The sequence below is a fragment of the Leucoraja erinacea genome, chromosome 2, assembly GCF_028641065.1.
Source record: "Leucoraja erinacea ecotype New England chromosome 2, Leri_hhj_1, whole genome shotgun sequence".
In the NCBI taxonomy this organism is placed as follows: domain Eukaryota; kingdom Metazoa; phylum Chordata; class Chondrichthyes; order Rajiformes; family Rajidae; genus Leucoraja; species Leucoraja erinaceus.
In genome coordinates, this window is record NC_073378.1 from 4,270,701 (window position 1) to 4,298,267 (window position 27,567).

Below are 27,567 nucleotides of genomic sequence, written 5' to 3' on the forward strand. Positions count from 1 at the left end.
TAAAAAATAAAAAAATAAAAAATAAATGTTCATATTCTGATTTAAGAAATGTTACACTTGCATCAGATAATTACCTCCAAATTTCTACCCACTTTGGCAGATGAAATATATCCAAAAGAATTCAGATATGATAAATTGTGGTCACCAACTACAACGCTTACAGTGAAAATTAGGTAAGATGTCCTTCTTTTATTTAGATACATTTAAACCCCCGTCTCATGGTGCGATTCCACCCACGAGTGATCCCGAGTTTAAAACAAATCAAACTCGTGGTAATCACGTAGAATTAACGTAGCGGGAACGTTGGAACTCGTAACGCTAACGGCAGGTACTTGGGAAACTTGTTAACTTGTGATAATCTTTCAACATGATGCAAGATTTCCACGAGTCAAATTTACTCTTGAAGTAACAATTTTAAACTCGTTGTAAGAACGTAGTAGCCGGTGAGTTTACTGTAGTGACTCGTGAGTCTACCGCGGGCGCTCTTTAACTCACCGGGCCAGGCAGCATCTCTGAAGAGAAGGAATGGGTGACGGGATGACGTATCCAAAATTCTGCTGCGTCTTTGTGTTACTCCAGCACTGTGTGTTCGCTTTTTGTCAACCAGCATCTACCCTTGTGTCCATACACAAGAAAGGTGCTGTTACCCAAAAGGACACAAAGTGCTGGAGTAACTCAGCGGGTCAGGCAGCATCTCTGGAGAACATGGATGTGTAACGTTTTGGATCGGGACTCTTTAGATATGCAATTATTTAACTGGCATAATCACTTCATTTTCATAGGTATTTGGCCCAGAAATGTACAAGGAGCATTTCCTATGTAATGAATAAAAATTTGGCTCCAAAGAAAATGTTGCATCTTTAAGTCTGTCAAATGGTGCTCTGCTTAATAAACTCCAGATGTACAAGATCACTGACAGGAACATATTAGGTCATTTGCATTCCTTACAAGTACTTGGTCTGTTGTTCCTCTGTAGTAAATTCTGGTGGAGGTCAGCACCAATTAACCTTCACCTGCTACGTGTATGTTGTGAGGATCTTCTACTTGGTGCATATTTGTTACAGGAAGCTTCTTTGAGAATCCAGAACTTCATTTGAAAATCTTACTAAGGCAGAAATGAATGCCATTTTCCCACCTTCATCGTTGAACATTAATTTTACTCAAACAATGTTTCAGTGGGGTTATTAGTTTGTCCCCTTTGGAAACAACTCAATTACATTCCAAGCCTTTTAATTAGTTTTCATTTATAACCATATAACCATATAACAATTACAGCACGGAAACAGGCCATCTCGGCCCTACAAGTCCATGCCGAACAAATTTTTTTCCCCTTAGTCCCACCTGCCTGCACTCGTACCATAACCCTCCATTCCCTTCTCATCATATGCCTATCCAATTTATTTTTAAATGATACCAATTAACCTGCCTCCACCACTTCCACTGGGAGCTCATTCCACACCGCCACCACTCTCCGAGTAAAGAAGTTCCCCCTCATATTACCCCTAAACGTCTGTCCCTTAATTCTGAAGTCATGTCCTCTTGTTTGAATCTTCCCTATTCTCAAAGGGAAAAGCTTGTCCACATCAACTCTGTCTATCCCTCTCATCATTTTAAAGACCTCTATCAAGTCCCCCCTTAACCTTCTGCGCTCCAAAGAATAAAGCCCTAACTTGTTCAACCTTTCTTCTCATCTAGTTTATTTTTAATGGCTATTGCACCGGTTGTTGATGTTGAGTTCTCCCGTCACATTTATATTATTGTGGAGGAAACCATCATGGAATCATAGTCATACAGCATGGAAACAGGTTGTTTAAGAAGGAAGTGTGCAAATGCTGGAAAATCGAAGGTACACAAAAATGCTGGAGAAACTCAGCGGGTGCAGCAGTATCTATGGAGCGACGGAAATAGGCAATGTTTCGGGCCAAAACCCTTCTTCAGACTGATGGGGGGTGGGGGGAGGTGGGGAGAAGCACAAAAATGCTGGAGAAACTCAACGGGTGCAGCAGCATCTATGGAGTGAAGGAAATAGGCACACAAAAAATGCTGGAGAAAACCATGCAAATAGTGGAAATTCAAGTCCTGATTTACACTAATGCCAGTTTCAATGCTTGGCCCATGGCCTTCTATGTCCCCTTTACACTCCTGCATTGTATTATCACACTGTAGCTACTTCTTATAATCCTTGGGCTGGGTGACATCTGGAACTTATCTCTCCAGAAATCCTGGCCTCACACTGCCACAGCTATTCCCACAGCTCAGCCCATCCACCCCACCCTTCCACCCGCACCATAAAACTGATTGTACCAAAAACTTTTGAAACTTTGTCGGCATCTGAAATGTGACTACTTTTTGTGTCCTGCCTAGGTGAAGACTGCTGTATGAACCTACTCGATTGTTTGCAAAAACAAATAATTTTACTGTACCTAGATGCACAGGGTATTAAACACAACAAATAAGCTATGAGCTCTGAATTGCAAAAGACTATGTTATTATTTGTTAGTTGCACTATATTTGTTATTTATTGAACTTTTTTCCCCTCCGTTATGTACAATGTTTACATATTCACATTCTATTGTAATATTTAGTAATATTTACTTATATTGCACTTTTAAACAAAATCACTTTGAACCAAAGTGCTTTACAGAGATTGATTAAATGAATTGAATTGCTGCAGCAAGTAAGAATTTCATTGTCCCATCCAGGACATATGACAATAAAACACTCTTGACTCTTGACTCTGTCTTTCTTTCTTTCCTAGTCCTCCCAACAGGTCTTTACTTTCATTTCTTTCCACAGATGTAGCCTGACCTGCTGAGTGTTTCCTGCAATTTCTGTTTATTTTAACATATTAGTAAAGCATATTGAATACATTTTAAAATATCTTCAGTTTCAGTTTAGTTTATTGTCACATGGTACAGTGGAAAGTTATTTGTTGCGTCTTAACCAGTTAGCAGAATCACAATACATGATTACAATCGATCCATTTACAGTGTATAGATACATGATGTTAATAACATTTAATGCAAGATAAAGATCGCAAAGACCAATCGAGGATTGTCCGGGGATCATCAAAGAAGTAGATAGTAGTTCAGCGCTGCTCTCCGATTGTGGTAGGATGATTCAGTTGCCTGATAACAGCTGGGTAGAAACTGTCTCTGAATCAGTTGGTGTGCATTTTCACACTTCTTCTATACCTTTAGCCTGATAGAAGTGTGAAAGGTTATTTATAGTTTTCCTGTTAGAAACATAGAAACATAGAAATTAGGTGCAGGAGTAGGCCATTCGGCCCTTCGAGCCTGCACCGCCATTCAATATGATCATGGCTGATCATCCAACTTAGTATCCTGTACCTGCCTTCTCTCCATACCCCCTGATCCCTTTAGCCACAAGGGCCACATCTAACTTATCTAACTCTTAAATATAGCCAATGAACTGGCCTCAACTACCTTCTGTGGCAGAGAATTCCACAGATTCACCACTCTCTGTGTGTGAAAAATGTTTTTCTCATCTCGGTCCTAAAAGATTTCCCCCTTATCTTTAAACTGTGACCCCTTGTTCTGGACTTCCCCAACATCGGGAACAATCTTCCTGCATCTAGCCTGTCCAACCCCTTAAGAATTTGTAAGTTTCTATAAGATCCCCCCTCAATCTTCTAAATTCTAGCGAGTACAAGCCGAGGCTATCCAGTCTTTCTGTTCTTAGTTATCAAATAATCTGTAAACTGTAGTTGACTTTATAGGCCCAGTAAGTTGCAATATTGTAAGCAGTAGTTAGAGCAAAGTAATTGCTTATTTATTCAACTTAGTAGATAAATTCATGAGACCTTCTGTGGCCGCTCAGACTTTGAACTTCCAACCACATCATGCGCTAGCCAATGGATTTAATTTATTGCAAATAATAGATAAGCAGTAGAAAGACGTGTATGGAGGAACTGCAGATGCTGGTTTAAACCAAAGACAGGCACAAAGAGCTGGAGTAACTCCGCGGGTCAGGCAGCATGTCTGGAGAAATGGGATAGGTGACGTTTCAGGTTGAGATCCTTCTTGAGAGTTAGGGGAAAGGGGAATGGGAGATGTAGAAAGTACTTTTGAGAAATTAATGGTGCAGAAATCTCATCGGAGAGAAGGAGAGCTTCTTCTGTTGGAGGTTTAGCAATGGAGCAGACAGAATTTGTAGGGATGCTGGTTTAATGATCACCATTGCTTACAAAATACATTCTGACATCCATGAGCACAGAATAATAATAAAACGTTTGAGCATTTGAAATTCCCTCAATAACACTGGAACTGAGATTCTATTATAGATTAAATGGTTTAGCTAAGAATGTAGCTACAAGACAGAGGATAGGTGTTTCATTTTTCAGATGTTCTAACTAAAAAGTGTATAAACAATTGCCGAATAGCTGAGAAGAAGTAATCACAACCAGATTTATGATACGTGTGGAATAAATGTGGCTGTGGCTGTGGCTGTGTGCGGCGTCTCCATGAATCCTCCAGTATTTAAAGAACTTAAAGGCTCTGCAGATTTTGCAAAGATATGTGTACAGTCAGTTCAATAACAGGACAATTCGCCAAAGCGTAGAGTAACAAACCATTAATCAAAATTTCCTTTGGATATTCATGGCATCTTATTCATTACCCAGGAGCAATATAAAAATATTATGTTGCACAGCACAATTCACAGTTTTTATCCTTCTTCTTGTGCCCTGTGGCTTTCAGCTCTGGCTCCAGGCCTCCCAGTTCGGACAGGAACAAGATTTCAGATGTCTACATTCAATCCACTGCGCCTCGCAGCAGTTCCCCTTCCTTGATGGGACTGAATAATAATAATAATAATAACTTTATTTGTTAAGCACCTTAAAAACAACCAAAGCTGACCAAAGTGCTGTACAGAAAATAGAAAACAAGCAAGGCATCATAAAACAGGCAGAACAACAGAACATACAACTAACACGAGGCGCATAAATTACATACAAAAATCCAAACAATAAATTAAAAAACATAAAACACGAGTACGAACAACGCAGCAAAACCAAGCAAATAAAGTTAATAAACAATTCAACACCTCACTGGTCTACAAAGGCCATGGAGAATAGATATGTCTTCAGGAGTGACTTAAAAACAGCTAGAGAAGGGGCCTGTTTAACGTGCAGAGGCAATTCATTCCACAATCTCGGAGCCGACACAGCAAAGGCACGGTCCCCTCTGAGCTTCCGCTTAGTCTTTGGCTCAATCAGGAGCAGCTGATCATCTGACCTGAGAGAGCGGGAGGGTGAATAAGGGTGAAGAAGCTCAGATAGGTAGGACTGAAGGCTAATAAATCTCCTGATCCTGATGGTCGCCATCCCAGGGTACTTAAAGAAATGGCTCTAGAAATCGTGGTCGCATTGGGGACCGTTTTCCAATGTTTTATAGATTCAGGATCAGTTCCTGTAGATTGGAGGGTAGCTAATCTTATCCCATTTTTTAAGAAAGGTGGGAGGGAGAAAACAAGAAATTATGGACCAGTTAGCCTGACATCAGGGGTGGGGAAGATGCTGGAGTCAATTGTAAAACATGAAATAGTGGCACATTTGGATAGCAGTAGCAGGATCGGTCCGAGTCAGCATGAATTTATGAACAGAAAATCATGCTTGACTAATCTTCTGGAATTTTTTGAGGATGTAACTAGGAAAATAGACAAGGGAGAGCCAATGGATGTAATGTACCTGGACTTTCAGAAAGCATTTGATAAGGTCCCACGCATGAGGTTAGTTGGCAACATTAGGGCACACGGTATTGGGATAGTGTACCGACATGGATAGAAAATTGATTGGCAGACAGGAAACAAAGAGTAGGGATTAACGGGTCCCTTTCAGAATGGCAGGCAGTGACTAGTGGGGTACCGCATGGCTCGGTGCTGGGACCGCAGCTATTTACAATATAATTCAATGATTTAGATGAACAGATTCAAAGTAACTAGCATATTTGCAGATGACACGTAGCTGGGTGGCAGTGTGAAATGTGAGGTGGATGCTGTGAGGATACAGGGTGACTTGGACAGGTTGGGTGAGTGGGCAGAAGCATGGCAGATGAAGTTTAATGTGGATAAATGTGAGATATCCACTTTGGTGGCAAAAACAGGAAGGCAGATTGTTATTTGAATGGTCTCAAGTTGGGAAAGGGGAAGTACAAAAGAGATCTGGGGGGTCCTTGTCTGGGTTTTAAAACCCAGTTAAATCTCCGTTTTCCACGAGACTGGGGGTGGTACTGCTGATTGAGGGCGCCGATTGGACGAGAGAGATGTCGGTCAGCAGACAAAGGGGGCGGGACATGGTAATTTAGCGCAATGATTGGAGGATGGAGGTGTCGTTAAGAGGCGGAAGTAGGGGGGCGGGACTGAGGGTAGAGCATGGTGATTGTAGGAGGGAGACGTGCCCAGGTCATAGGTTTAAAGGTTCAAAGGTTCAAAGGTTCATTTATGGTCACATACACCAATTGGTGCAGTGAAATTCAAGTTGCCATTGCAGCACATTAATAAGAATACAACATAACATTATAAAGAAATTTAACATAAAACATAAAAACACCCCCCCACAATGGTTCCCATTATGAGGGAAGGCACAAAGTCTAGTCCCCATCCTCATGTCCACCCATAGTTGAGTCTATTGAGGCCTCCGCAGTCGCCGCTACAGGGCCCTATATTTCAGGCCGGGTGATGGTGCTCAGGCGTCGGGAGAACCCTCTCAGCGGCTTGGGATACCTGGAACTAGGTATGTTACAATACTTACCTTCAGCGGCGCTGCAATTCTGCCTCTGGCCGTGTGCGCGATTTTGCCGCCTTTGAGGGGGGGGGTGGGGTTTAAACGCGTTTTTTTCTTACCTTGTCCTGGATTATATTTTGTCGGAGTGCAAGCTTTTGCTGAAGAATCGTTCCGATGGCCGTTCTGTGTGTATTTTTTTTTAAATCGTCCGACTAGTTCAGCGCTGGAATCATTTTAAAATCAGCTTCTAAAGCCGTCAACGCCGACAACGGGGATGGATTTCACGTAGGGGACAGGTACATGAAAGCCGTTTATTTTATGTATAAAAGTGGTCCTTAAGATGCCTTTAGTTCACATTTTAAGTTGCGAAACGGTGATTTAGTCCTCATACCAACCGGCAGTGTTTTTCATGCCAATATGGGGGTCTAAATCACTGCAAACCGCAATGTTCCAAATGGTCGCGTTCCAAACCCACTCGCGTTGATTTAAATGGCCATTAATTTACAGGTATGAAACACTCCTGCCATTTGGCCTATAAACCCATGACAATGAGATTTAAAAATTATGTTTTATTGTGAATTCTTGTGTGAATGTTATTTGGACACTTAGGCTATTTAAAAATGTTAATCTATTCTTAAGAAATGAATAGATGTTTAGATCCAGTAATTGAATTTTGTAATTAACTACAATTCGGTAACTAACTAATTATATGCTTTAATTTCAAGTCATGTAAGTAAGATTGTTTCATATTTGTTTCAGAATGCTTCAATCTATAGTAACTGAACATTTATTTCAGTTCTCTTAATTTTTAAGAAAGTTATGGCCATTTGACTGTCCTCGATCACAGCTTTTGTGTTAAGCCAATGGAAAAGCAATAGGGAACAAGATGCTAATTTCTGAGTATGAAAATGGCCATAACTTTTTTAATACTGAAGATATGAAAGTGAATTAGGTGTCAAATTAAACTTCTTTTTATGTTTTATCTGATGGGATAAATTGCAGACTAGATTTTTAAAATCTCAAAATTTTGTAACGTTGCTACTGGAATGGCTGCTTCCTTACTGGAGACCGCGGCTTCCGAAGCCAACAGGCCACGCTGGACAGAGCTCCACCACTGGTGATCTCGGCGAGAGATCCCAGGCTCCGCGATGTCAAGGTCAGCGCGGCGATGTCAAGGCCGCTCCACAGACCCGCAGCTCTGCAATGTTCAATCGGCGGTCTCAGCATTCCGGAACTCCAGCGCGGCGACCCGGGCAAGGCATCTCCCGCTCCGCAATAGCGCTCCAGTGCAGGCAGGGCAGTGCAGGCAGGGCAGGACAAACCAAACTGGACGGCGCCCCCTAGGGTCACAAAGGCAGTCCTGGACACAGACCTGCGCCTCATCTGCAGCCAGGATCAATGCCGGCTGTCCGGCGCTGCAATCGCTGCCAAACCTCCACTGGACCATCCCTGTCCCCCCCTGAGTGCCACCCCCTCCCCCCCATGCTCGGGGGTGGCCAGAGACGTCGGGAGTCAGATGGGAGCAGTGCCCCCAGGCCCATAGCCAGCATAGAGAAGCAGCGCTAAACTCAGCTCAACTCTGCCTGTCCCGCCAGGTTAACCTACAGCCCTACCTGGATTTAAGGGAAATACGGCCCAGGCTTACAGCCAGTACGGAGAAGCAGCGCTAGCTCCATGGCTCCAGGCTGGTATTCCGTCAGTCCAGACAGGGCTGTAGGTTAACCCAGTGAGACAGGCAGAGTTGAGCTGCATTTAGTGCTGGATTGAGCTGAAATTACCATTCACAGGGCCCACAGAAGTCTCACGTGTGTGTGTGTGTGTGTGAGTGTGCGCATGCGCGCTCGGACGCCAATAAATTGTGTCCCCCTGTCCCCCAGTCCACTCCTAATTTTGATAGTGAATTACGTCACTGCTTGCTATTGAGGGAGTGCAATATAGATTCACAAGGTTAATTCCCGGGATGGCGGGACTGTCATATGTTTATATAGTGGCTGGGCTTGTATACTCTGGGATTTAGAAGGATTAGAGGGGATTTTATAAGATTTTTAAGGGATTGGACATGCTAGATGCAGGAAACTTGTTTGCAATGTTGGGGGAGTCCAGAACCAGGGGCCACAGTATAAGAATAACAGGTTGGCCATTTAGAATGGAGATTAGGAACAACGTTTTCACTCAGAGAGTTGTGAATCTGTAGAAATCTCTGCCTCAGAAGGCAGTGGAGGCCAAGTCCCTGGATGCTTTCAAGAGAGAGTTAGATAGAGCTCTGAAAGATAGTGGAGCCAGTGGATATGGTGAGAAGGCAGGAACAGGGTACTGCATATAGATGATCAGGCATGATCACAGTGAATGGCGGTATTGGCTCGAAGGGCTGAATGACCTACTCCTGCACCTATTATCTATTGTCTATTGTCTATTGTCAGTCTGAAAAAGGATCTTGATATGAAACATCACCCATTCTCTCCAGAGATGCTGCCAGTTTAGTTACATTTTGCTGAGTTACATTTTGTGAATATCTTCAGTTTAAACTAACATCTACAGTTCCTCCCTACACATTTAACACTGTTGTTCGTTTTTATCATATAAAAATAAATTGGATAGTTATATGGATGGGAAAGGTATGGAGAGTTATGGTCTGAACGCAGGTGTATGGGACTAGGGGAGAATACGTGTTCGGCACGGACTAGAAGGGTCGAGATGGCCTGTTTCCGTGCTGTAATTGTTATATGGTTATATGGTTGTTTCTTTGTGGTCTACAAAGAAGGCGGATGGTGGAAATGGAAATGGCAATGACGTTCACTGCCCTGCTGTGCACCAACTTTGTATTGGTGGAAATGTGTCAGCCTCGATAACAATCAGCACGGGTGCACCTCAAGGCTGCGTGCTCAGCCCCCTGCTGTACTCACTTTATACTCATGACTGCGTAGCCAGTCACAGTGCGAACTCCATCATCAAGTTTGCTGACGACACCACTGTTGTGGGACGTATCACTGATGGGGATGAGTCAGAGTATAGATGAGAGATCGAGCAACTGTCCATATGGTGCCAGCGCAATAACCTGGCCCTCAACACCAGCAAAACCAAGGAACCGATTGTGGACTTTGGAAGGAGTAGGATGGGGACCCACAGCCCCATTTATATCAACGGGTCGATGGTTGAAAGGGTCAAGAGTTTCAAATTCCTGGGCGTGCACATCTCTGAAGATCTTTCCTGGTCCGAGAACACTGATGCAATTATCAAGAAAGCTCATCAGTGCCTCTACTTCCTGAGAAGATTACGGAGAGTCAGTTTGTCAAGGAGGACTCTCTCTAACTTCTACAGGTGCACAGTAGAGAGCATGCTGACCGGTTGCATCGCGGCTTGGTTCGGCAACTTGAGCGCCCTGGAGAGGAAAAGACTACAAAAAGTAGTAAACACTGCCCATCATCGGTTCTGACCTTCCTTCCATCGAGGGGATTTATCATAGTAGCTGCCTCAAAAAGGCTGGCTGTATCATCGAGGACCCACACCATCCTGGCCACACACTCATCTCCCTGCTACCTTGAGGTAGAAGGTACAGGAGCCTGAAGACTGCAACAACCAGGTTCAGGAATACCTACTTCCCCACAGCCATCAGGCTATTAAACCTGGCTCGGACAAAACTCTGATTATTAATAACCCATTAACTGTTATTTGCACTTTATCAGTTTATTTATTCATGTGTGTATATATTTATATTATGGTATATGGACACACTGATCTGTTTTGTAGTAAATGCCTACTATGTTCTGTTGTGCTGAAGCAAAGCAAGAATTTCATTGTCCTATCAGGAACACATGACAATAAACTCTCTTGAACTTGGGAGCGTCTGACCACATTATGCCACATACTTAAACTAGACGGCTGTGAAAGCACCTGGAAGCCAAGCTTGGCTTTGTGAATGATCCTAGCAAAGTAACCAATTTTACACGGCTAGACATGGCTAAACTTGGCAGATTGTGTGTAGATGTCAAACTCAAATGGAATGCATCACATTGACTATAAAACCTTCAACGTTGCAACATCAAATGTCATGGAGTCCACGAGCAAAACCTTCCTCTCCTGTGTCCACTCAAAAACTTACAAACACTGAGTGAAGAGGCTCCCTATCCCTTGAGGCATTTAATAATAATTTAATTGCAAAAATGTTAAAAACAATTTAAATGTGTTTTGAATTGAATCAATTCCTTAAGCGTATTTTTTAGGTTTCATTTTCAGGGCATTACAATCCTTGTCAGTAGAGTTAGAAAGAGTTGGGCAAACATTTTTCAGCTGCTCCTTGTGTTGGAGCACAGTATGTTTTTAGTCCATCCATATGATGGCATTATGTTTGCTGAAACACTTTGGCTGTTACAACTTTTTGCATCTCACCATTGGAGGTAATGCCACGATCAACTGGGAACTGAAGACTATCAGTTTGCTATTGGCAACACTGGGGTTGCACAGTGTGCTGCTGCTGTGTTACGGCACCAGAGACCCGGGTTCGATCCTGACCTCAGGTATTGTTTGTATGGAGTTTGCACATTGTTCCTGTGACCATGGTGGGTTTCTCCAGGTTCTCCGGGTTCCTCCAACTTCCCAATGACATACTGGCTTGTAGATTCATTGGATTCTATAAATTGGCCCTAGTGTGTAGGATACAACTAATGTATGGGCGATTGCTGGTCGGCATGGACTCAATGGGCAGAAGGGTCTGAAGAAGGGTCTCAACCCGAACCCATTCCTTCTCTCCAGAGATGCTGCCTGTCCCGCTGAGTTACTCCAGCTTTTAGTGCCTATCAATGGGTAAAAGGTTCTGATTCCATGTTGTATCTCTACACTAAACTAAACTAAACACATTTGGAGACAATGTGCCCTCCAAAAATAGACCATTCTCCATTTGTGACAAGACACATCAATTGTGTGTTTAAGATGGAACTGCAGATGCTGGAAAATCGAAGGTACACAAAAATGCTGGAGAAACTCAGCGGGTGCAGCAGCATCTATGGAGCGAAGGAAATAGGCAGCGTTTCGGGCCGAAACCCTTCTTCAGACGTCAATTGTGTAATGGGATACCTATGCCAGATGGGGGGGGGGGAAGTCACAATATGCCTACAGAACCCAACACAATTCAGAACAATGGAGACACAAGGAACTGCAGATGCTGGAATCTTGAGCGAAACACAAAGTGCTGGTTTAACTCAGTGGGTTGGGCAGCATCTGTGCAGGGAATGGATGGCCGCAGTTTCTGATCGGGACCTTACTTCAGAACAAAGCAGGCCCGTTTAATCTGCATTCATCCATGTGCAGAAATATCCAATCCGTCTGCCAGTGGTACACAGATGCACAGCAGCACCAAGTTGTTGAGGCGCGGTTGGCAGCAGGATGTAACTAGTAGCGTGGATAGGGGAGAACCAGTGGATGTGGTGTATCTGGACTTCCAGAAGGCTTTCGACAAGGTCCCACATAAGAGATTAGTATACAAACTTAAAGTACACGGCATTGGGGGTTCAGTATTGATGTGGATAGAGAACTGGCTGGCAAACAGGAAGCAAAGAGTAAGAGTAAACGGGTCCTTTTCACAATGGCAGGCAGTGACTAGTGGGGTACCGCAAGGCTCAGTGCTGGGACCCCAGCTATGTACAATATATATTAATGATCTGGATGAGGGAATTGAAGGCAATATCTCCAGGTTTGCGGATGACACTAAGCTGGGGGGCAGTGTTAGCTGTGAGGCGGATGCTAGGAGACTGCAAGGTGACTTGGTTAGGCTGGGTGAGTGGGCAAATGTTTGGCAGATGCAGTATAATGTGGATAAATGTGAGGTTATCCATTTTGGTGGCAAAAACAGAAAAGCAGACTATTATCTAAATGGTGGCCGACTAGGAAAAGGGGAGATGCAGCTAGACCTGGGTGTCATGGTACACCAGTCATTGAAAGTAGGCATGCAGGTGCAGCAGGCAGTGAAGAAAGCGAATGGTATGTTAGCTTTCATAGCAAAAGGATTTGAGTAAAGAAGCAGGGAGGTTCTACTGCAGTTGTACAGGGTCTTGGTGAGACCACACCTGGAGTATTGCGTACAGTTTTGGTCTCCAAATCTGAGGAAGGACATTATTGCCATAGAGGGAGTGCAGAGACGGTTCACCAGACTGATTCCTGGGATGTCAGGACTGTCTTTTGAAGAAAGACTGGATAGACTTGGTTTATACTCTCTAGAATTTAGGAGATTGAGAGGGGATCATATAGAAACTTACAAAATTCTTAAGGGGTTGGACAGGCTAGATGCAGGAAGATTGGTCCCGAGGTTGGGGAAGTCGAGGACAAGGGGTCACAGCTTAAGGATAAGGGGGAAATCCTTTAAAACCGAGATGAGAAGAACTTTTTTCACACAGAGAGTGGTGAATCTGTGGAACTCTCTGCCGCAGAGGGTAGTTGAGGCCAGTTCATTGGCTATATTTAAGAGGGAGTTAGATGTGGCCCTTGTGGCTAAGGGGATTAGGGGGTATGGAGAGAAGGCAGGTACGGGATACTGAGTTGGATGATCAGCCATGATTATATTGAATGGCGGTGCAGGCTCGAAGGGCCGAATGGCCTACTCCTGCACCTAATTTCTATGTTTCTATGTAAACATCAGCATGCATTTGTATTTTTGAAGCAGAGATATATTCTTGATTAGCACGGGTGTCAGGGGTTATGGGGAGAAGGCAGGTGAATGGGGTTAGAAGGGAGAGATAAATCAGCCAGAATTGAATTGCGGGGCAGACTTGATGAGCCGAATGGCTTAATTCTTCTCCCATCACTTATGAAGTTATAAAGCTTCCCTCTTGCCAACTCTTTGAAACACAAGAGGAAATACTTGTTATTTTATTACCTCCAAATTCTCTTTACGACCCAACATTTCGCTGCGTCCCCCTCCCCCTCCCCCTCCCCTTCCAAACCAATATCTCGCAAAGTGAAATTGAATCCCCACAGACTTGAACGATTTGTGTTAGCTCGTCACAAATGTCCGACTGAGTCAGTGGCAACACAGGTCAGACAAACCTCATCCCTTCTTCCTCTCTGCAAACTCTTCAAGTTGTAAAAAGCCAAGGGTGTCAGCTCCCAGCTGTTGCACGCTCGGTCATTTGACCACTCAAGGGAATTCAGGGCAGACTAAGGGCGGTCAGATTTTCAACGACGGTGGAAATATTATCGCCACCTCCTTGCATTGGGAAATACCGAATGGTATTGTGGTGAGGAAGGTGGAGCTTAGAGCACTTTATTAACGTGAAACATTGCAACCAAAGATTGCAACTGCTTCAAGGTTGCAAGAAGCTTTGGCATGCAGGGACTGCTCGAGTTCCCCCTGATGTCCTAGTGAGTAACCATTGTATGTGAAACGCCCGTATACCGGGTGGGTTTTTTTGCAGAATAAAGTGTACGGTGATTGAACTTTCGTTGTTCTGTACAATCTTTATCAACCTCCCGCGATTTCATCTACTTTGTGCTACGAACTGGTTAAGGTTTAAATTAACGGCGCGAGTCAACTTTATATTTTTCTTGATTTAAATTGTAAATTCAGCCACAGTTGCAAAGATCTAAATCCTGGTGATACATCTTTACTTTGCTGTTTAGAGCTTAACTCAGGGAAATACAAAATCTAATGCTTTAAGTAAATTCATGTCCAAATATGGGCTTTCATTTGAAATGAATGATCTCGCTGCACCTTTATTTTATACAACTGTACGATACAAATATTGGAAAGTGCCATTTTTGCCAGTCAATGATACTACATTAACACTTACTTAGATACTGAATTGTCAAGGATGCTGGATTACTTGATTTTTGTGTACCTTCGATTTTCCAGCATCTGCAGTTCCTTCTTAAATACTTAATTTTATTGTCCATTTAAGTGTTTCTATGCTGAGTGACAACGGTTCTTTTTCGTTCGTGAGCCAGCAGAGGAAGAAACTGCAGATGCTGGTTTACACCGCAGATAGACAGACACAAAATGCTGGAGTAACTTAGCGGGACAGGCAGCACCTCTGGAGAGAAGGACTGTTTGGGATGTTTGGGATGCGGGTTCCTGGATGTTCACATCTGCCTGTGTGAACCTCCCTTCGGTGTTAACTGTGGGTTTGTCCTTCGTTGTTGGGAATATAGTATATAACTTTATAACTAATATTCCCAACAACGGAGATCGGTTTGTTTGGGCGCGATCTTCTTACTGAGGGCGAAAAGAACTGTTGCTTTCCAAGAGAGAGAGAGATGTGGAGCACGCGTTTAAAGTTTGGATTAAAACGGGGTGCAAATAACCCAATTGAACCAAATCTGAGGAAGGACATTATAGCCATAGAGGGAGTGCAGAGAAGGTTCACCAGACTGGGATGTCAGGACTGTCTTATGAAGAAAGACTGGATAGACTTGGTTTATACTCTCTAGAATTTAGGAGATTGAGAGGGGATCTTATAGAAACTTACAAAATTCTTAAGGGGTTGGACAGGCTAGATGCAGGAAGATTGTTCCCGATGTTAGGGAAGTCCAGGACAAGGGGTCACAGCTTAAGGATAAGGGGGAAATCCTTTAAAACCGAACTTTTTTCACACAGAGAGTGGTGAATCTCTGGAACTCTCTGCCACAGAGGGTAGTTGAGGCCAGTTCATTCGCTATATTTAAGAGGGAGTTAGATGTGGCCCTTGTGGCTAAGGGGATTAGGGGGTATGGAGAGAAGGCAGGTACGGGATACTGAGTTGGATGATTAGCCATGATCATATTGAATGGCGGTGCAGGCTCGAAGGGCCGAATGGCCTACTCCTGCACCTAATTTCTATGTTTCTATGTTTCTATGAACTTGAATACGGCGAGAACATTGTCTTCATTCGCCCTATTTCTACGACCAAATTCCGACCAGCTTCGGACTGAGGCGATACCTTTTCATGCCTCTAGTTTCCCTCTCCACTGACCCAAGTATCTGGAGTATTGTGTACAGTTTTGGTCTCCTAATTTGAGGAAGGACATCCTTGTGATTGTGGCAGTGCAGCGTAGGTTCACGAGGTTGATCCCTGGGGTGGTGGGACTGTCATATGAGGAGAGATTGAAAAGACTAGGCTTGTATTCACTGGAGTTTAGAAGGATGAGGGGGAAATCTTATAGCACCATATAAAATTATAAAAGGAGCTAGATGCATGAAAAATGTTCCCAATGTGGGGCGAGTCCAGACCCAGGGGCCACAGTCTTAGAATAAAGGGGAGGGCATTTAAGACTGAGGTGAGAAAAAACGTTTTCACCCAGAGAGTTGTGAATTTGTGGAATTTCCTGCCACAGAGGGCAGTGGAGGCCAAGTCACTGGATGGATTTAAGAGAGAGTTAGATAGAGCTCTAGGGGCTAGTGGAATCAAGGGATATGGGGAGATGGCAGGCACGGGTTATTGATAGGGGACGATCAGCCATGATCACAATGAATGGTGGTGCTGGCTCGAAGGGCGGAATGGCCACGTCCTGCACCTATTTTCTATGTCTATGTCTAAGTAGGGTCCCGACCCAAAACGTCACCCATTCCTTCTCTCCAGAGATGCTGCCTGACCCCAACTGAGTTACTCCAGCTTTCTGTGTCTATCTTCGGTGTAAACCGGCATCTGCAGGTCCTTCCTACTCATAACTGGTCCATCAATTATATCCGGTGTCAGCGTTAAAGATACTCGGCCGGACTTTTTCTAAGAACCATTCACTAGTTAATTCAACTTGAAATCAACTTCTAAATCAAAATTTGACGATATTACGAATTCCACCAGCAGCTCCTGAGAGGATAAACCGCTGTTTACAAACTTATCCTTCCTTTTGGTGCTTCAGTTCAAAGCATTTGCTCGAGGCTGTGTATGACCAAGAATAACATGCCTGTATCCATGCTGTTTATTTCCGTTACACAAACAACTGAAAAAAACAAGGGAACTGCAGTTGCTGGGAAAGTAATTCAACCAGAAAGTGCCCGGAACATTCCCTACACCTAATGGGGCGTTCTCACGGGGCGACTTGACGCAAGAGGTAACCAGAGTTGAACATCGTGGGAACCTCGTACGATAACCGTACGGCATTCGTGGACCACCGTGGACCACCGTGGTGCTAACGGCAGGTACTCGCGTAACTTGTTGACTCGGGAGAAAATTCAAGCAAGCTTTTCTCAAGCAAGCTTGAATTTCTCCAAGAGGGACTTGTACACTTGTGGTTGAACATTGAAACATTATATGGACGTAGTGGCCAGTGCGATATCCGTACTGACTCTTGCGTTTACCGTGGGAACTCCTGCGAACGGTGAACCCGGAAGCTGGACAGAGGGGACAAAAGGTGAGTAAAAAAGGTGGTCTCAATATCGCCAATGGAACATGTGTCCATCGAGGATGTCCCACCTCATTGTCATTGTTGGAGAATCTTTTTCACTGGAACACTTGCAGAGATGGCTCCCAGAAAAGCTCAAAGAAAGGGGGTAAAGCATGTCAGAAAGGTTTTTGCCATGCAGGAGAATGAGGAGGAGACGCAGCAAGAGAGACAGGTGGAGAGGCAACAGGATATGCCACAGATAACACTGCCTGTGGGCTCCTTGGAGCAGGGAGAGGGTGAGCAAGGTGGATTTCAGATTGCCTCCCCAGTAGCCATTGTAGGAATAGCCTCAACAGACGCGTATATAAAGGGAAGATGGCAGAAGGTAAGGCCATATAACTTCTCCAGGGAACAAGAGGGGGAACTTGTAGAATGGTACCAATTCAACAAAATTCTTTACGATAAATCCAGAGGATTACAGAAACAGGGAGAAAAACGGAACGATATATTAGTACATCAACAGGAAAACCATTTAATGTTATCCATGATTTAAAAACATACATTTCTATTGATGTAAACGTGCTGTTTTTGCAGTTAACTTAAACTTCTCTTATAAGTGTGTCTGTGCCCTGCAGCTGCAAAGTAAAAAAGTCGCAGACAGCTTTTACACGCTCTGTGTTTGAAGTTGGAATCATGTCTCCAAGAGCAGTAAAATTAATTATGCATGAGGACATGCAATTTTCACTTGTAATGCTTGTCTTAAAAAAGGCCATCTGTATTTACAAACTTGTGCTCAGGTATCCAAGAAGCACAAGAAATACCACATTAAATGCGGAGGGCAGGCTCTTAAACAGGCCTCTATTTACTGTCCAGAACTTTTAATATAACGGAAGACATCCAATGCTAGAAGTTCTATTTAATTCCACCACTCTACTTTAATGCAGTTGACCAACTCATGCAATGGTTCACAGGCATGTCTCCAAATGAGCCAATTCAACCAAGGGAGGATATTTATAGTGTGTGAAGAAAAAAGTTACATCATTTGTGCCACATGATGATTTAACAACACTTCACAGTTCACAATGTTCATTCAAGATTTAACGGGAAAGCTCGGGAGACGGACAAGTCACTCGCACAAATAACAGAAATGCCGGATATCCGTGGGAACTCTTTATCTACCCCCCCGTTATATCATGTGATATCTTGCTAGACCACGACCACTTCACTCTGGTTACATCTTGCGTCAAGTCGCCCCGTGAGAAAGCCGTTTAAGGCATCCGTAGATAGAAATAAGTTAAACCCCTGTCTCACGGTGCGAGTTCACCCACGAGTGATCCCGAGTTAAAAACAAATCAAACTCGTGGTAATCACCTAGAATTAACGTAGTGGGAACGTCGGAACTCGTGGACGCAACTTAGTGACTCGTAACGCTAACGGAAGGTACTCGGGAAACGTGTTAACTCGTGAAACATTTTTAACATGTTGAAAGACTTCCACGAGTCAAATATACTCTTGATGGAAAATGTTGATACTTTTGAACTCGTTGCCCGTGAGTTTACCGTAGTGACTCGTGAATAACTCGTGGGTTTGGCCTGAGTTAACACCGGGCTGGACCCGCGAAATGTGACCATACTGAGGGAATTCCCACGTTTATGAAGCAGGGAGAAACGTGAGTTCTACACGGCTCTGCCCGACTTTTGAGAATGGATTTGGTGGTTTGTACCAGCTCCCCATCCTTGACCACCCACCCACCCACTAAGCCAGCCAGCCAGACCCCTCCTCGTTACAGCAGCGGCAGCGACATTTCCAAGAGAATGGGGCAGAGAGCTGGGGCAGGGCTGGGATGGGAGCAGGGCAGATTAGGCGCATCAAAGGAACAAACAAGTTGATGGCTGCAAGGGGCAGGCAGCAGAGGTCTTGTGCCACAGCAAAGTAGACCGCTCTTCCCCCTGCTAATGCACACACAGAAAGAGAGAGATGAGAGCAGAGAAATATTCCAGCCTAGCCCAAGAGCCTTGTCACCCCAGACAGATTAATGATGCCTGCGCACCCCCCCCCCCCCCCCCCCCCCCCCCCCCCCCCCCCCTCCCCAACCTCCCTCCACCTCCTCACGCCTGGGCACCAAAGCAGCTCAGGCGGTGAACCCTGAGCTCCGTCTCCCAACACTCTGATGTGCAACTGTTGTGAAAGAACAGCGGCAGTTGCCGGCCGGCACCCGGCATGGACTGCTCACACCCTCACACACGGAAAGTGTGTGCGAATAAACAAAAACAAGGAATAAAACCAAAGCCCGGCTTGAAAGGCAATAAAAAAAAATTCCACTTAGAATGCGTAGTTATCCATCCACATTCAATCTCCCGTCTCCCCGCAGTGTGTAGACCTGGCAGTAAATTCAATTAAAATATAGCAAACCTCCACCCGCTGGTCTTCTGTAACTACATGATGTGTGTTTCAAACAAATCACGTTTCAACATGAAGACGGGCACAAAAAAGGATGGAGTAACTCAGCGGGTCAGGTAGCTTCTGTGGAAAATAGGGACAGGTGACGTTTCGGGCCAAGACCCTTCTTCAGATCCGAGACATCACCTATTCTTTTCCCCCCAGAGATGCTGCCCGACCCGCTGAGTTACTCCAGCTTTTTGTGTCTATCTTTGGTTTAAACCAGCATCTGCAGTTCCTCCCTACACATTTCGACATGAAGACCCTTTGCTAAAGTTGGGAAGGAGAGAAAACCAAGTTGAGTGAATGTGGAGAGAGGGATGGACAAAGAGAACGGCGCAAGGCGCGGACGCAGGGATATTTAAGTAGCCAGTTAAATATCAGTGAAGTATCTTAAGTATCAGTGAAGTAGAATTTGATATTGAATCCAGAAGGCTGCACTGTGCCCAGACGGAAGGTGCTATTCCCCAAGCATTTATTGGGCCTCGTTGCAATAGTGCCGGGGGGCACAGCCAGATAAGTCAACATGGGGATAGGATGGAGGATTAAAGTAGCAGTTAAGAGCAAATTCAGGATTTCCCTGCTCTCTACAGGGAATTCAGGGTTTCCCTGCTCTCTGCTGTCATAAAACCAATACACCCATCTTTTCCCCTTTATTTCATGGTCCAATGTGTAACAAATTGAATTGGTCCAATGTGTAACAAATTGATCAGCCATGATCATATTGAAGGGCGGTGCAGGCTCGAAGGGCCGAATGGCCTACTCCTGCACCTATTTTCTATGTTTCTATGAATATACTCCATACAAAACTGGGTTAACAATAATGAGCAATTCTAGCTGGAATATATCAATCAACCTTGTTTTGTGCAAAAACGTTCACTATTGGTTTTTTCCTGGATTGCGCATGGTATTTTGTTTTTCTGATAACCGTGTCCTTACATTCTTCTCATCCATTTTGGCCTCACTTCCACTGTCCGAAGAATATATGTATTTATTTGTAACAATAATTGTGGCAATTCAATCCATTCTTTCAATCTCTTTTGCTCTTCCATCACCATCAACGTTTTCTATTTGTTTACAGAATCAGCCTATTTTACTCCTTCCTACCACCTTTGACATTTTGTGACTTTTTCACTCTCTTGACCTTAAGGTCCTGCTCTCTTAACCTTATTTCCACTAAAGTGATAACTACAGAATTATCCTGTTGTTGTAATGAATTGCTCTTGCTCTGCCATAATTTCCCAACACCAACGAAACAAAGCAAGAACCCTCTCCAACTTCTCTTTCCTTTCTGAGTTTAGAAGGATGAGAGGGTTCCTCATTGTAACTTACCGAATAGTGAAAGGCTTGGATAGAGTTGTTGTGGCGAGGATGTTTCTACCAGAGGGAGAGTCTAGGACCTGAGGTCACAACCTCAGATTTAAAGGATGTTCCTTTAGGAAGGAGTCGAGGAGGAATTTCTTTAGTCAGAGGGTGGTGAATATGTGGAATTATTTGCCACAAAAGGCTGTGGAGGCCAAGTCAATGGATATTTTAGTTGGAGATAGATAGATTCTTGATTAGTACGGGTGTCAGGGGTCATGGGAAGAAGGCAGACGAATGGGGTTAGGAGGGAGAGAGACTGTAGATCAGCCTTGATTGAAAGGCAGAGTAGACTTGATGGGCCGAATGGCCTAATTCTGCTCCTACCACTTATGACCTGGATTTAACATAGAAACATAGAAACATAGAAATTAGGTGCAGGAGTAGGCCATTCGGCCCTTCGAGCCTGCACCGCCATTTAATATGATCATGGCTGATCATCCAACTCAGTATTCCGTACCTGCCTTCTCTCCATACCCTCTGATCCCCTTGGCCACAAGGGCCACATCTAACTCCCTTAAATATAGCCAATGAACTGGCCTCAACTACCCTCTGTGGCAGAGAGTTCCAGAGATTCACCACTCTCGGTGTGAAAAAAAGTTCTCCTCATCTCGGTTTTAAAGGATTTCCTCCTTATCCTTAAGCTGTGACCCCTTGTCCTGGACTTCCCCAACATCGGGAACAATCTTCCTGCATCTAGCCTGTCCAACCCCTTAAGAATTTTGTACGTTTCTATAAGATCCCCTCTCAATCTCCTAAATTCTAGAGAGTATAAACCAAGTCTATCCAGTCTTTCTTCATAAGACAGTCCTGACATCCCAGGAATCAGTCTGGTGAACCTTCTCTGCACTCCCTCTATGGCAATAATGTCCTTCCTCAGATTTGGAGACCAAAACTGCACGCAATACTCCAGGTGTGGTCTCACCAAGACCCTGTACAACTGCAGTAGAACCTCCCTGCTCCTATACTCAAATCCTCTTGCTATGAAAGCCAACATACCATTCGCTTTCTTTACTGCCTGCTGCACCTGCATGCCTACCTTCAATGACTGGTGTACCATGACACCCAGGTCTCGCTGCATCTCCCCCATTCCCAATCGGCCACCGTTTAGATAATAATCTGCTTTCCCGTTTTTGCCACCAAAATGGATAACCTCACATTTATCCACATTATACTGCATCTGCCAAACATTTGCCCACTCACCCAGCCTATCCAAGTCACCTTGCAGTCTCCTAGCATCCTCCTCACACCTAAGATACTTAAGGTGTTGTCATCTTGTGAATCAATGCCTGTTGTTCACACAAGTTAATATTTGCATCTTTCAAATCAAGTTTCTGTAGCATTTGTTGCATTAAAGCAGCTCAACTTGTATTAATGATTATTAACTTCTACGATGAATATATCTGCATTGGTCTTTCTTACTTGCTAGAGCACAACAGATATATAAACACCATCCTTTTGACCATGGTTTAATCATTTTGTAAAATTGCTTCCTTTAATTTTGGTATTGAATTTTATCCTCTATGAGATACTTTGGGATGTTTATGTTAAATGCATTGTATACATCTGTGTTGTTTCTGTGATGTTCCAGCCTTATTACTTCAATAAACTCAACGGTAATCTATTTATATAATGTGTCTTTTTCAGGAAAATGCCTTGGAATTCAGTCAAAATGGGGATTTTTAAAGTACCTGCGGTGGTATTCCTTCTAACGGCAATGGTATATGTTACCAACTCTCAACGGATTGGTATGTAGCTATTTGTGTATGGATTTTATAAACATATTTTAAATTCATTAAATGGATATGTAGGTTTGACAAATTTATTTAATTTTAAGTGTCTTAATGCATGTTGACAGTTCAAAAAAAAATGTAGTCTTGCGAGATCAATTAGACATGTGGCACAGGCAAACACATGTTGGTGTTCCGATGGAAACTTGTCCAGGGAATGCAAGTTTTGCGTTACATCCGTGTAATTGGAGTTCGTGTTGGTTTGAGCAACTGGAACTCATTGAAACGTCATGAGATAAGTGGGGGCTGTTAAATGTCAAGTGGCAAACATTGTGATCGGGGAATGCACACATGCAGAACAAATGGTTCCCTGAAGATTATTTAAAGCACTTTCTTTGTCATGAATTTTGGGACAATTGATTCCACTGCCCCAGCTGGAACTCTCCTTGATGCCTGCTCAGATGTTTCATATCAAAATATAAATCTGTGTACTTCCTTGCTTTAGTCTATTTATAAATATGTGGTCGACTAACTATTTCTCAAATCTGCATGTGGAAGGATTCTAATTCTTCCCTGTTGAAATTGTCTTTTGTTTGAAGACATTAATTAGTGCATCATATTTGTTAAGAATTGAAGCAGATATAATGCTTGGACCTCTAATGGTATTATATGTACAAGACAACTCATGTTACTCATTATTATCTAAAAGGTGGCCGATTGGGAAAGGGGGAGATGCAGTGAGACCTGGGTGTCATGGTACACCAGTCATTGAAGGTAGGCATGCAGGTGCAGCAGGCAGTAAAGAAAGCAAATGGTATGTTGGCTTTCATAGCAAAAGGATTTGAGTATAGGAGCAGGGAGGTTCTACTGCAGTTGTATAGGGTCTTGGTGAGACCACACCTGGAGAATTGCGTACAGTTTTGGTTTCCAAATCTGAGGAAGGACATTATTGCCATAGAGGGAGTGCAGAGAAGGTTCACCAGACTGATTCCTGGGATGTCAGGACTGTCTTATGAAGAAAGACTGGATAGACTTGGTTTATACTCTCTAGAATTTATGAGATTGAGAGGGGATCTTATAGAAACTTACAAAATTCTTAAGGGGTTGGACAGGCTAGATGCAGGAAGATTGTTCCTGATGTTGGGGAAGTCCAGGACAAGGGGTCACAGCTTAAGGATAAGGAGGACATCCTTTAAAACCGAGATGAGAAGAACTTTTTTAACACAGAGAGTGGTGAATCTCTGGAACTCTCTGCCACAGAGGGTAGTTGAGGCCAGTTCATTGGCTATATTTAGAGAGTTAGATGTGGCCCTTGTGGCTAAGGGGATCAGAGGGTATGGAGAGAAGGCAGGTACGGGGATACTGAGTTGGATGATCAGCCATGATCATATTGAATGGCGGTGCAGGCTCGAAGAGCCGAATGGCCTACTCCTGTACCTAATTTCTATGTTTCTATGTTTCTATGTTACCTTCATATCTATGGCTGGTGCAAAGTTCTTATTTCACAATCTTTGTGCATTGTTATTTTAGATATATATTTGTATTATGAGTAACAATAAATCACGGAAGACTTGAGCTATAAGGAAGGAATGAATGGCTGGGATATTTCCCCCTGGAGCATAGGAGGCTGAGGGCTCAACCTAGTAAGGTTTGTAAAACCGAAAGCATAGATAAGGAGAACTGTCAGAGCCTTTTTCCAGGGTAGGAGAATTTCAAACTAAAGAACATTGTTTTAAGCTGAGAGAGGAAAGATTTAAAGGAGTCCAGAGTAGCAGCTTTTTTTCTTACAGTGAATGGTGACTATATTGAGTGATCAAGAAAAAAAACAATCCAATTTTGTTCACTCTCACCATGAAGCCAATATCCTCTAATCCAGACAGCATTCTGGTAAATCACTTCTGCACCTTCTCCAAGCCCACATATCCTTCCCGTGATAGGGTAACCAGAACAGCACACAATACCCCAAATCAAGTGACACCGTCATACAGTTACATGGGCGGAAATCCTGGGGGGGACGGGGGGGGACGGGGTATGTCCGCCCCCCATGTTTCGAGAGGTGGGGAACAATCCCCCCCATGTTTTGTAATCCGGATCTTGAAATTCGGTGAAAAAAAACGAATAAAATCTCCGCTTTCCGCGAGACAGTGGGGGTGTCACTGTTAAGCACTTCTTAAATGTTTCTATTAACACCGTATTAACAGGATGTGTCACCAATTGTGTTTTGACCTTCCAAAGCTGTGGGTACAATTACCATTTGAACTAATTGGATGTATTGGTGGATGGGAAAGATTTAAATGGGTATCGGATTTAAATGGGTCAGGTCATTAAAGAATCTGGTTGAATGCGTTTCCTGACTGGCTTGCAAGTAAGTCCCTCACTCACGTTATTTACTATTTTTTTCCAATCTCTCTCTCTCTCTCTCCCCCCTCCAAGGTTGGTTCTTCTGTTTGCCTGTATTTGCTTCAGTTTTATTTGTTTAAGTGTTATTTATCACATTGTGGCTTTTGGAAGATTCAAGCGGGTATCAGACGCTTTCTAAGGGCTGAATCGGCCCGATCGTGGGACCTTTCATTGCCCGGCGCGGCTTAAAATCAAACTGCTGCATCGAGGCGATCAAGGTTTCCAATGTTGAAGCCCCCGCCGGCCGATTTTAAGCCGCGCCGGGTGATGAAAGTTCCCGCGAACAGGCCGATTCAAGCCCCTCGATTCGGGACGGACGAAGCTACTGTTGCTGGAATTCGAAGTCGGTCACCAACCAGGTCAGCTCCCGATGTTACCGTCCAAAGGGCCCACGGCCGAGGTCTCCGAAGCCGTGTGTGTGTGTGTGTGTGCGCGTGTGTGTGTGCGTGCGTGTGTATGTGTGTGTGTGTGTGTGTGTGTGTGTGTATGTGTGTGTGTGTGTGCGCGCGCATGCGCGTACTTGTGTGCGGCCGTCAAAAAATGGTGCCCCCCCCACCCATATTTTGATAGCGATTTCCACGTTAAGTGTAGGCGCACTAAATTCTCAATAATTTGCCGAGTCCAGTCGTAGCGCTTTAAAACTTTTTATTCAAGCACAACGGTTATATGACATCAGAGCAAAGCATTAAAATATCTGTGGACCTTAATTAAAATCTGAACAAATCATAATTAACAAAACATGTTGTATCCTACATTTCCTTTTTACATCGTCTGCTTTGATCTGTCATTTTGACACCTTTCCCCTCCATATCTTTAGACTCCCTCTCCCCTGACTCTCTGTCTCACGAAGTGTTCGACCCGAAACAACGGCCATCCCTTCTCACCGGAGATGCTGCCTGTCCCGTTGATTAACTCCAGCATGTTGTGTCTATCTTCGGTGTAAACTGCATCTGCTGTTCTTTCCTACACATTCAGTCTGTTCCATTGCGAAATCTCCTCAAGGTATGCCTACTTTGAAGATGTTCTCTTCTCTCCGATGAGAGTTCTGCAACACCCACTCTCGCTGCTACCCCTCTGTGAGTGATTGGATGTCTCCTTGTCACCTTCCCCTGAGCTAACGATGAGCCTTTCCACATATCATTTTACCGTCCCTCTCCCCTGACTCTCAGGTCTCGACTCGAAACATTACCTATTCCTTCTCTCCAGAGAAGATGCCCTTCCCACTGAGTTCCTCCAGCATTTTGATTTTATCTATTTAAGAATGTCGGTTGCCCTTTGAAAACAGCTATCCAGGGTGAGAGAGCCGCGAGGGTTAATATGCTGTGCAGGCAGCCTATTGTTTCACAGCAACCATAGAAATGTCTCTGTACTAGATTTCACAGAAACACAACTTTCACAGCCCCCTGCCTCCCCCCTTATGATGATAAGCAACCGTCCTGGAAGTTGCATCTTGTACCAAGCCCCACAGAATCATGTCTCTGCTCCAAGATTGCCATCTTAGTGAACATCAATCTAATCTCTGCAAGATGTAAGCTTCAATCTAATCACTGCAAGACATTAATTCCGTTAATAACGTGCAAACTCCCACATTAAACTATAATTTTAGTTGAATCGTGCTATAACCACATCAATGAGTAGGAAAATAATTGTACATTCAACCGGTAATTACTGATACTGACCAAATGGGGAACTGGTGCTAATTACACAATGCAAATCCAAATCTGTGCACGAGCTATGGATCGCAGAAGATTTTATTTCCAGTCTTTATTTTCCATTGGAAAAGGCTGGGCAACACCTGTTTGACTGTTTTCGTTTTGATCACTCATGTGAGTTGAGCAAAGCCTAGCTCTAAAGTCCAGCATAAAGTTGGTATTGAATTATTGGGAATTCTCCAGTACATTGGATGAAGGAATTCTGCTGTACTGACTACAAGGAAGGAGTCAGATGGTTCTGGCCATAATTGATGAGTTAACAGTGAACAATTTCCAAGTTAGCATGGTGTAAGTCATGGGGGAAAGACTTGCCGGTGAAATTATATATAGAAAATAAGCTCTATTAACGCAGAGGAACGGACACAGGAAGAAGGGGATGGGACAAACGGGAAAGGGAGAAATGAGTGCATATCCATACACAGGGAACAGGGGGGAGGGGGAGGTGCTGTTTGTTTGTTGGTTTGTTACCTAAGATTGGCTAATTTAGTGTTCATGCTATTGGGTTGTAAGCTACCCATGCAGAATGTGACAGGCTGCTTCTCATACCCCAAGTCTGTGTCCAGCACATGCTTCAAAGTCAAAAGTTATCATAAACATTATTCAACTAAATGTTTTTGTTCTAAAAATTAAAAAGTTTGTCTTTTGGAACCTTTCAATCCAATAATTCAATGTAAAAACTTTTATTTATTATTAAGGAAGTGCTGGAGAAACTCAGCGGGTGCAGCAGCGTCTATGGTGTGAAGGAGATAGGCAACGTTTCGGGCCAGAACTTTGCCTATTCCCTTCGCTCCATAGATGCTGCTGCACCCGCTGAGTTTCTCCAGCACTTTTGTCTACCCTCGACAGCTTTTGTTAATATTATCGATAGTCTGTGAACAAGTAAATGTTTTATACC

The 27,567-nt window shown here is 43.8% G+C and overlaps 1 protein-coding gene across 1 annotated transcript in view; it reads left to right on the plus strand.

The window, feature by feature from the left end:
* Positions 1-13,723: 13,723 nt before the first annotated feature.
* LOC129716290 (collagen alpha-6(VI) chain-like) overlaps positions 13,724-27,567 on the plus strand; it is a 77,846-nt gene continuing 64,002 nt past the window's right edge. The window contains exons 1-2 of the mRNA XM_055666163.1: positions 13,724-14,129; positions 22,478-22,578. Of these exons, the coding sequence (XP_055522138.1) occupies positions 22,482-22,578 (97 nt within the window). The 5' untranslated portion in view covers positions 13,724-14,129; positions 22,478-22,481. The remainder of the gene's footprint in view (positions 14,130-22,477; positions 22,579-27,567) is intronic.